General features: G+C 39.1%; 1 protein-coding gene across 2 annotated transcripts; it reads left to right on the top strand.

Annotated features, from left to right (window-relative positions):
* Positions 1-312: 312 nt before the first annotated feature.
* Positions 313-10,295, top strand: Spry3 (sprouty RTK signaling antagonist 3). Of its 2 annotated transcripts, XM_070038852.1 has the most exons (3): positions 313-504; positions 1,830-1,908; positions 6,073-10,295. In XM_070038852.1, exon 3 carries the CDS (start codon positions 6,179-6,181, stop codon positions 7,043-7,045), a length of 867 nt encoding a protein of 288 aa, XP_069894953.1. In that variant the 5' UTR covers positions 313-504; positions 1,830-1,908; positions 6,073-6,178; the 3' UTR covers positions 7,046-10,295. The 2 variants fall into 2 exon arrangements, with proteins under 2 accessions (XP_069894953.1, XP_069894952.1); XM_070038851.1 differs by lacking the exon at positions 1,830-1,908.
* The last annotated feature ends 1,465 nt before the right edge of the window (positions 10,296-11,760 follow it).

Below are 11,760 nucleotides of genomic sequence, written 5' to 3'. Positions count from 1 at the left end.
AGGCGGAGGAGGGAGAGGAGGAGGCGGAGGAGGCGGCGGCGGCGGAGGCGGAGGCGGAGGCGGCGGCGGCGGCGAGCAACTTACCCTGAGGAGCTTTCTTTGGGGAATACGTGCATCAAGATTTAGATCTGCATGTAAAATCTATAAAGTATCTGCCACTACGGATCTGATCCCCCCCCCTTTTCCTCTCCCTCCTCCCTCTCTCTAGCTCGCTTCTCCCTCCCTCCCTCCCTCTCTCTCTCTCTCTCTCTCTCTCTCTCTCTCTCTCTCTCTCTCTCTCTCTCTCTCTCTCTCTTTCTCTCTCTCTCTCATTCGTGTTTTTCTGCTGTAAAGGCAAGACAGAACTATATCTGTTTCTGGTTTGACTGCCAGTAAAGGAGTTTTCATTCAGATTTTCCGAAGAGAGGTGAAGAAACCTACAGACTCTGGTGAAGAGGGTCTTTGAGCCAGATGGAGCATTATTAGTTGCTGCTTTTCTCAGCATGGATAAACCCTTTTCTCAAGGTAAGCCAGAGGGATTAGCTCTTAAAGACTCTAGAATTCCATCTATGTAATGCACAGATTGCCATTCATTCCAGACATCCTGTGTGGTGTGGTGTGGTGTGTGTGTGTGTGTGTGTGTGTGTGTGTGTGTGTGTGTGTGTGTGTGTGTGTGTGTGTTTGTGTGTGTGTACACGCGAGCGCGCGCGTGCGCGAGCGCGCGTGCGTGCGTCTGTTTGTGCGCGCGCAAGCACCAGGGTAAAATAAAATGAAAACCTTTTAAATGAATCAGCTCTTGTAGCAAATTATATGTATTAGACATTTGTAAACCAAAATAGGAATGGAAAATGATCGCTTCTTAGCCAAATGTCAATTTGATGTCTAGCTTGTTGACCTTTGCATGCATTTTGTTGCTTACCTAAACCCCACATAGTGCAGCCTAACCACCCAAGGTGAGGACTTAGGAAGAACCCTTGCTGAGGCCAGTCTGGCTGCCCAGCGGGCATTCTGTTAGCGTGAGACTAGTCGTCTATTGGCTAACAATTCTGGGCTGAGCACCGTTCAGATTTCATCACATCACCTTGCCCTGGGTAGAAATGGCGCAAGCTGACAAGGCATAACTCTCTACTTACATTGAGTCAGAGCAATGATTTAGAAATTTCTGGATCTGTGCCTGTGTATATGTACACATGTCTCTATGGGGCATATAGAAATTTAGTCAAAAGTGAGAGCCTAAGCACATCTACTTAGCCAATAGGCATTTGATAGGACCTACGGCAGTGGTTTACAGCACACTCCCTTCCACATGTCTAACTAATTATCACTCACCTCTACATGCTGCAAACCAAGTCCGGTGAACAGAAAGCAGATCTTAAACTCCTAAGCAGAAAATCAGTTTCAAATTACAAACTATAGTTGTTTATCTGGGCATATTAAAACCTAATTGTAACATGATGTGTTATCACATGAATTCAGCGTTATACCAGGTAGGTATTAAATCAGGTTCCCAACTAGTCAGCTCATACATTAATACAAAGAAGGCACAAAGTAGCAGTTTATCCACAATGAATATATTATTCTTGCCTCTTTGACTCTAAACAAATAAATGGCAACATTCTACCCATTTTTAGGTTTCTAGTGGTGAAACATAGTTAAGATAGTAATCTGAGTGACTTGGATTTGAAAGTGTTTACAGAATTGAGTATTAAGGGAAGTAAAGAACTTAAAGGAAAGAAGACATTCTGTATGAAAGACTTTTGAGACTAAGAAGCTAACAAACCCAGCATAAAACTTAAGACATTCAAGAAAAGGAATTGTTTTAAAGCCCCTTTTTGCATGCCCCTTTGCAGATGAAGAAACTGAGGCCTGGAACAGAGGTCACTTGCCTCCAATCACACAGCAAAGTAAAGCTAGCATTAAGACTAGAATGTAAGTTTCTTGTGTCTTGTAAAAGGATTGGGACTTTAAAAAAAAAAAAAGATTCCAACTTCTTAAATGAGCAACTAGCTTCTTAACATTTCCCCCAGGATTAGAGGTATGTAAATTCATTTGTTACTACAATTCTTGTCTGCAACACTCATCACTAAAATACCTACATCTTTAATAAAGCATAGGTCTTAAAACCGTGACACCCTGGTTTGAAATAAACTTCTGAGTCTTAGTGAAACTATTAAAGTAATGAATAGGACTTGGGTAGCAAAGTGACAAGTTAAGAGTTAAATGTGGTGAGAACCTGGCAGTTCCAGCAAGATGTATGCGGTAGGAGGGAGGCCCAGTCAGTGGCTGAGAGGTTAGTAATGTAAACTATATACAACTTGGTATTTGTAAGGGGGGGTATGCTTTGATAGAGATGCAAATGCTTTTGCACAGAGAGGGATTTTTAGAGAGCAGACTTTGGAACAGTAGAACTAAGAAAACATATAAAGCCATAGCAGAAATTCCCTCATGTTTGCTTTTAGTTATTCTGAGAACCGGTATATGTAACAGCAGAGTACAGAAAAAAAAAAGCAACACACCCCAGAGTCGTTACACAGTAAAGTATAAAACAGCATTGAACCCACAAACGTGGCAAAAAACAGGAGCCAGGCCCTCCTGTTTCTCCCTTTTTGAAATCAACATTGAGTCATATTATATTAGAAAGAATTTACACAGAAATCAGAAATGTCTTAAGGTGTTAGCATAGAAGAGCTTTAGATAGGAAAATTTTCAATTTTTGTTTCAATATGGTAGATTTTGCCTTTCAAGGAGAAAATATGTTTCTTTCATCAAGAAACACGAACATTTCTTGAGGAGATTTACCTTTAGAGTCCCTAAATTGGCATAAGAAAACAAATTTCTGTTTAGGTTGAACATAGCAAATTTCAAGGCTACAGAAAAACTGTTGAGAAAGCTAGAGCACCTGGTCACCAAGACTGAGATGGGAGTGGGTTTACAATGCATCATTCATTACTGCAGAGGTACTACGTGACAAAAATCACTAGATCCCATCAATTAGTAGCCAAGAGTGACAATCACCTCAACTCCTATTCAATAATATGTGATGTATACATTCTCATTTAATAGAACAGAGAATGGACCAGCAGCACAGTTTCTTAACTGTTGCTACTCACAATGAATGGCTCTTTAATGGTGGATGTCTGATTCATAAGCATGCATGCAGTGGTAGTTTTTCATCTAGTCTCATGCTGCAGCAGTCTTTACCTATTCCATTTTCAGTATTTCCCCTTCTTCTGTTGTATTATGCATCTATTTTATTTCCTCATTGCTATCCAAATAAGGTTTAACAGGTCCAGAATGACAATTTATTATTCATTCCTTTAAATTTCACCTAAGACCCTGATTTTATTCTGCTTCTACTGCCCATGATATTACAGATCTTCTGCATTGGAATCAGAGTTGATTCTAATAAAAAACAAAAACAAAAACTAAGAGCAAGAAGAAAATGTCTGATTTCATACTGTCGACTGCCTTATCTGAAGGCAAAGACAGTACCTCATTATTACAGATTGATCCCAGAACTTCCTTTAATCATCCAACCATGTCTCTCAACTCCTGTCTTGCAGACATCTAATCAATATTCTAATATACATTCTTAACCTAAACACTATGTGCCCTCCTGCTCCTGAGGGAGAAAAAAATCCTTGAACACAGTTTTCATTATTGGTTCTGAGTCATTTGTATTATGACCTAGATTCCTCCAAGCTTAGCTTCAACTTTCTGGGCATGTCTCTCAGGTACCTGGTGACATCCCTGGAATCTTGTCTATGGAATATCACCCAATTACCGCCTGTAACTTTGTGTACATTCCTTTGAATCATTCCTTTTTGAGAATTTGCAATATGTTTGACAGTAGTTTCCTTAGGTAAATCTATGAGTCTAAACAGCATTTAGCATGTATGCTATTGTACTTACAGTGGAAAAGATTCCACACATTCTTTAGTTCATTTCTTATAATTTTGTTAAAAGACATTTCACAGTCTAAAACTACTGCAAAACAGCTGAATAATATGTACTTGTTCATTTAGAAGTCCAAATTAAAACTGCCTGTTCCTTTTAAATGCTTAGATTATGAATCTATAAAGATATAGCAAAAGTAGGAGGTGAGAGGTTTCAGGAGCTTTGAGTATATGAAAAAAGGGATATATGCTTTTGGTTTTGAATTGTATGAATAGACAAGAACACATTGACCAATTTACTCTTAAGGACTTAAAGATATAAGTGGTGCATATGTAGAGAATTATTTTATTATATTACATAGCTATAAAAATACAGGCAGACCATCATGGGGCAATATCCTGAAATATCACCTAGTTCACTCCTATAACTATATAGATAGCATAACTGAGGTCTAAGGAAAGCAAGTAATTTAACAAAAGTATCATAGATATCTGAGTCTTAGAGTCTACATAGTGTTTATCTGTATTTTTAAAGTAGATATACATTCAGATAACCCTTAAAAGTCACATAAGTGTGGTCATTACTAACCACTGAGTCCTTTATAAATGGCAGCATTTTTTCCTATTGCTATAGAACTTTGGAGCCTATTTCAGTGTTATGTTTGCTTGCTTGTGGAAACCTAATCAAGTATCCCCCCCTCTTTTTTTTATTACTCATTCAAGCTATCCAACCCATACAGTAGTATGAGTAATTGGTCTATTTTGAGGAATCCTGAAGTCTGATGGATTTCAAATATATAATTTATTCATGTTAATGCTCCCTAGATTCTGATGCCCCCCCATGTTGTCTCTTGGATTTGTGTTTAAGTGGTTTTGTGTATACCTTTTTTAAAAAGATGTTTAGTCCTCTAGGTGATACAGTAAATCAGTCTGCTCTTGATATAATACATTTCCTATGGTCACCATTATCAGTTCTGTTCTTGATCAAATCCTTTAAGAAAATGACTGCACAGCTCTTTGTGGTACAATGGAGATGTAAGAATATGCTTTCTAGTCAACTTACCTTAGATATAGTATAAATTATTGCCACCCTTTAAGGAAGCCTGACTTTAGTGTAAAGGTCAAGAAAAGTGGCTTAAACAGAATCTTCTTGGCTGTTAATATAGAGTTGTTAATATAGAGTTGGCTTAGGGTGGTAATGGGTACAATTAATTTTAGGTGATATTTCAAAGAAGTCAGGGCTTGCCTCCTATAGTCCTCCATAGTTGTTCTATTTCCAGGTGTTATTCATCTATCTGTCTGTCTGTTTGTCTGTCTGTCTATGTATCTATCTATGTATCTGTCTGTCTATGTTCAAATCCAGAAGCCAATTGTGGTGGCAGTTACTTTGAAGTCCCAGTTACTTTGAAGGTTGAGATTGGAGGATCATTTGAGCCCAGGATTATGAAACCAGTCTGGGCAATATAGTGACACGTCAAAAAAAAAAAGTTATTTAAGAAATGTCACCTCTTCAATAAGTTAAAGAAGTCCATAACTTGAAGATGATGAGTATTGACTTTCTGTGCTCTTGAGAGGGCTTTTCCCCCCATATTAGTCTACTGACAGCCTAATTCTGGCTGTATGTGTCTCTGCTGTTCTTACACTGTGCTTACTTTCTTGACTATGTTTGTTGACTCAAACAATGTATTTTCTCATCTGTTTATTTTTCCTTGTCATAAAGTGGGCTGAAGGGAGAGTTTTGATGGGTTACATACATACACATACATATAATCATATAAGCAACTTTTCAAGGGAAACTTGAGGGCTTCTCTTTTGCTACAGCATTGCTTTAAATAGTGACCTTTGTATTAAACATTTGTTTCCATTTTTTGTTAGAAATCTGATGCTCAAGGCTACTATTTAGCTGCTCCTATGAACTTAGTTATGTGATGGAAAACAGAAAGAATCAACAATCTGATATTTGCTCCCAAACTTGTTTATAGTCTGGATAGGATGACCAGACTTGCCTGTAAAATAAAGTGTTACAAATAAAGTGCAAATAAAATTATAACTTTATTTGCAGTTACAAATAAAGGTATAACTTGACGACTACCATATAGTGATTGGAGGTAACAGTGGTGGTATGTCCTGATAAGTTTCTTGCAAAACACTTATGCCTCTGTGTTCTCATTTATTGTTTCTATTCTTTCTCTCCTAGGATTTTCTGATGTGCCCTGAGGTCCATGTAACTACAAGGGCTCCTCTTTATCACCATAAGTGCCACTCTGACCCCATATCGCTCAGAGCTCAAAAATCAAGGCAAAATGGATGCCACAGTGATAGATGATTTCCAACAAATTCTGCCTATTGAACAGCTGCGCTCTACTCATGCTAGCAATGATTATGTGGAACGGCCTCCAGCTCCCTGTAAACAGGCCCTCTCCAGCCCTTCCCTTATTGTGCAGACCCACAAATCTGATTGGTCCTTGGCTACCATGCCTACTGGTCTCCCCCGCAGTCTCAGCCAGTGCCATCAATTGCAGCCCTTGCCTCAGCATCTGAGCCAATCTAGCATTGCCAGCTCAATGTCCCATAGCACCACTGCCTCTGATCAAAGGCTTTTGGCCAGCATTACACCCTCACCTTCAGGCCAATCCATTATCCGAACCCAGCCTGGAGCAGGGGCCCACCCAAAGGCTGATGGTGCTCTGAAGGGAGAAGCTGAGCAATCTGCTGGTCACCCCAGTGAGCACCTCTTCATCTGTGAGGAGTGTGGGCGCTGCAAGTGTGTCCCTTGCACAGCAGCTCGCCCCCTCCCCTCCTGCTGGCTGTGTAACCAGCGTTGCCTTTGCTCTGCTGAGAGCCTCCTTGATTATGGCACTTGCCTCTGCTGTGTCAAGGGCCTCTTCTACCACTGCTCCACTGATGATGAAGATAACTGCGCTGATGAGCCCTGCTCCTGTGGGCCTAGCTCTTGTTTCGTCCGCTGGGCAGCAATGAGCCTCATCTCCCTCTTCCTACCCTGCCTGTGCTGCTACCTGCCTACCCGTGGATGCCTCCATCTGTGCCAGCAGGGCTATGATAGCCTCCGGCGACCAGGCTGCCGCTGTAAGAGGCACACCAACACTGTGTGCAGAAAAATCTCTTCTGGTAGTGCACCCTTCCCCAAGGCTCAGGAAAAATCTGTATGACCATTCCACAAGATGGATCCAGAGCTTTCTCCTTCTTATCCCATCAGTAAAGCATAGGCCTCATGTTTGGAGACAGGGAGGAGTAGTAAAGTAGCCAAAGTTAGGGCCTTACCTCTTTTGTTCTTGAAGCATCAGGGGAATGGCGAAGTACATCCTGGTGCAGGATGCCTTGTTCTTTTTCAGTTACCTACCCTACTCTCCTTTAACCTTTCTATACCCCACCACCTCAGCCCTTATGGCTGTCACAACAAATTCAGGTGATACATGAGTATGAGGTTGGGTCACTGAGGACTGACAGAGCCAGCAACGTGGAGGTTTAGGGGCTCCCCAATTTAATGCCTCCCGGTGCAGGCTCTGATTGTCACTCTGCTTTCCACGGTACCTTTGGAAGCTTTCTGGTAAGATAGTTTTCACAGGTGCAGGTGGAACAGCATTCAACCTTCCAGGGATTTTTTTTACCCCATTTCCTTGTTTACTACCCTTTTCTATTCATTTCTTCTCTCCTATTCTTTCATTATCTGGTTCCAGTTTCCTTCCCCTTCATTCTCAGTCTCCTTACTTTTACTTTCCTGCTTTTATTTCTTCTTTCCTTTCTATTGTTTTGTTTCCCATCTCTCAGATTAATCCTTTCGTTGTCTGTATTATTTTTTCTTGTTTTATCTATGTCTGTCTCCACGCATTCCTCTTTCTAACACATCTGAAAGTGCTGTTTTTTCCGTAGGTGTTTCCTTAGACACCAAACTTTCCTATGCTATACTACTTACTAAATTTTGTTAAGGGAAATGGATTACTATATTGAACTGATCATTAGCAATAGTCTGTATCCCAATATGTGTATGCACTCACAACCACACTCACCTGTTTGTGAGCATATGAAATTCAGTTATCTTACATCTCCATATTTAATTAGTTGGAATTTTTCTCCCTTTCCCAATAATCAACTTATAATATTGACAGATTCCACTAGCATGCTGAGTAGGATAGTAAATCAGGATGCTCTTAACTTTGTATGTCTGACCCAAGTGCCAAAGGCAGACGTGCTTTATAGCTAAATGAACAAAGCAAAGGATATTACAGAGGTATGTTCTCTCTTAGAAGCTAAATGCCCTGAGACTGCATGGCTCAGGCCTTAATAATGGACATAAAAAGTCATAAAACATTAGAGCTGGAAGGAATCTTAACTGTCAGTCTAGTTCAATGCCCTTATTTTACAGATGGGAAACCTAAGACCTGGAGGTAGGAAGGGACTTGCCCAAGACAACACTCACTAAGTTAATAACAGAATTTGGGCTGAAATATAGGTCTTCTGACTCCTAGCTCAATATGTTCTCTTTGTACCACATTGAGTCATTGGACTTTTTCTTAGAACAGTGACAGAAAGCCATTCCTTTCTGATTACTTTTCAGAAACCATGTCAAATTAGTATGGTGGTCTTTCTGCAGTGCATGGTAGGTGGCTAACTAACAGGTGTTGAGGCTGCCACCATTGGACATCACCTTTGGCTGTCACCTTGTAGAAGCTCATGTGTGGAAAAGAAAAAAACTTAAAAAAGAAGCCCTAACCAAGCTGTATCTTCACCATTGCACCTATCTGCTCTTTGCTGCACACTTCCTGCTCACTCCTGGCTTTGTCTGCAATGGCAGCTGCCTGAGAACCTAGATTTCAGCAACAGTGAAAAACTGAGATTAAAGATACATAATGCAAAGAAATGACCTTGCTCTTACAAAATACAGAGAGCCTGTGCTGGGAATCTCTTTTACTAGGAGAAGGCTACAGTGGTGATGGCAGACCGCTAAAGACTGCTGCTAAAAGACACAGGAATGTATAGTTTCCCTCTGTAAGTGAATCCAAAATTCACCAAGAAATTCAGCAATTGAGGGCACTTGCTTGAAATCAAGGTGCTCCAACTTAGTTTAAGACTTCCAGACTCTTAACTTTATATATCATCTCTTTTAAAGTGTGCATGGATGTGTGTTGCAGGGTGGAGAAGTGAGGAAACATAAATAAGTCATACATAGGGGGAAGAAAGGGACATCCATGTCATCTTGTTGGATTTATACTACAGAAATATGTGCCACTTAGTCTTTGTTGGTTCTGAAACTTCCTGAAGTTTGTTAATATTTGGGTTGCACACAGCCTCACACCTTCACTTACATCTCTTGTAGAATTGCTTTGCTCTATTTTTGTATATACAAATATGTTACAATGATTATTAATAACGTTAATGATATTGCTGCAAATGGTGCCATATATAAGGTTAGGCTTCTTGGGACATTTATAAACTCAAACCAATACCTATAATCTATGTTGCTTTTAGATTATTCAATTTTAAGTAACTTGTTTTAACCTTACAAGTCGGCTTGATTGTACTTTAAACTTATCTACCCCTACAAGCTATGTCCAGTTCTCTGGATCAAGCTGAATGGTGATGAGTAGCAACACACGCTTCTCTCTGCTTCTGCCTGAAATTTGCTTAGAGCTCAGATATCTAAGGATTCTCTGATACTAGTGCATTGTTATGGAGCTAAAGATATTCTATGGATGTTTGCTTATTAGCTTCAACACCCGAAATAACACAAGTCCCGCCTTCTTGATAGCTCCTTGATATCCCAATCCCGCAGTCCTTACTCAGGCAAATTGTGCACTGCCAGAGGGGCCCTGGGCTCTGCCATACACCCAGAGGAGCTCTTCACAGTGTATTTCTAAATGGCCTTATACTTGGTAGAAGAAACTGAAGGGTTACTCAAATATAGTTACAATCTGCAATGTGCTGCCGAGCCAGGGCTTGCACGTGTGTCCAAGTTGGCCTGCTATGGACTGCATCTGGTTTACATATAGATGGGTCCTGTTGGGATAGGCACATGGACGTGTGAGTGTGCATATGTATCCCTTCTGTGGTTTCATAGATATATATATATATATATGTGTGTGTGTGTGTGTGTGTATATATATGTGTATATATATGTAAATATATATTCACACATCTCTATATATTTTAATGTATTGCACATGTATATTTAAAATATATACAAATGACATCTAACTCCTTTAGAGCGGCTTTGTTTTCATTATTTTTCTACTTTGTGTCATGTACTGTATAAACAAAGAATATTTAGAGGATGTTTCCTGCTTGACTTTTTTTCCTAGTTAAGTCATCTGTTGCCACTAATCCTGCTTTTCATGTATTTTAGGCCTTTAATATATTTCATAGTGTATAAGTCAATAATTTTTCTTTGGTTCCAGCACATCTTCTGTCATCACAATAGCTATAATAAATATAATAAACCCTATATAGTGTTTACTGTCACTAAGCACTAGTTTTAGCATGTTACCTTTATAATCCTAGTCAACTCTAACAAGGAAGTCTATGAAGTAGGTGCTATTTCCTCAAAGTGAAATGACTTGCCAAGAGTAACAATAATAAGTGCTAGAAGTAACATTTGAACCTAGCTGTCTGACTCCCAAGTCCATGATCCAGAGTCATGTTTAGAAATCTGGAGCACAATGTAAACCATTTCAGAGTAACAAACCCCAAGTAGTGAATAACTCTCCACTTGCAGGCTAGAGGTTGAAATAAATGTGTGACTGTAATAGGAATGAAGTAATAATTACAGACACGTTACTAGATAGCTTGTTTTCAAGATGGTGATGTTTCAAACTTCTGAAGTTGAAAGAAATTATTATTTATGCTATAGTTCCTCCTAGCCTGGATTTTCTAGAAAATAGAGCTGGAAACAAAAAAGGTAAGTATTAGCAAAGAAAGAGGAGCAAATATTAAGGAGTATTTCACTGAGTTTGTTAAAGTCTGATTGCAAGCTAATTTCTCAGTCTCTTATGAGAGTATTTATAAAATTACCACATATCTATGAAGCCCATTTAGGGGATAAAAGGAGACAAATGGATAGCTCCCATTTCATTAGTTAAATACATTCCTCCATTAACTCTTCTGTGCTTGTAAGAAATGCACAAGTGGGCACCCAAGCATGTAACTTTGGCAGGGTGAAAACATTGCTGTTCTACAGAAAGCAAGGAAAGTGAATGGATGTATATGGAGAAGCATATAAACTTAAATGCTACATCAGTTTGATGCTTACATCTTTAATCATACCTTTAAAAGTAGGTTAGAGACAAACTATCATTTGTAAAGTACATAATACCTTATTGTCATGCTCAGAAATGTACTCTGACTTGCTTTGAAGGTTTTTTCCCCCTATATAGAAATGAAAACCATAGTTCAACTAAAGGAGTCATAAAGTCTCAAAATACCTTATTTTTATTATAAAAGAACTTTATCATACTAACATCCTCAAGAATATATAAGGTGTACAAATGTCAATTTAGACTCAATACACACAATAACAAAAAAAACTTCAGAATAAATTCCAGAAAACTTGGCTTTAAAAGATATTTTGCAAAAAGAAAATAATTATGTTGATTGATCTTCTAGTAACCTTACAATCACTGTGACAAAATATCTGAGATAATCAGCTTTAAAAAGAAAGGCTTCTTTTGGCTCCTGTTTTCAGAAGTTTCTGTTTATAGTTGTTGAGCTTGTTGCTTTTGGGACCTGAAGCAAGGTAATACATTATGGCAGGAGAACATGTAAGAGTAGGCTGGTCACCTCATCATTTGTGAATTCTGTGGAATTTTAAATGATCCTCTTCCAATGAAAGTGAAGTTCTCAAGGAGAAGCTCCTAGGCTCATATTAACACAT

This window comes from Dipodomys merriami, unplaced genomic scaffold (genome assembly GCF_024711535.1).
Source record: "Dipodomys merriami isolate MVZ:Mamm:240054 unplaced genomic scaffold, mDipMer1.0.p SCAF_3, whole genome shotgun sequence".
Lineage (NCBI taxonomy): Eukaryota > Metazoa > Chordata > Mammalia > Rodentia > Heteromyidae > Dipodomys > Dipodomys merriami.
The sequence above is the reverse complement of the archived record's forward strand: the minus strand, read 5'-3'. Positions and strand labels throughout refer to the sequence as shown.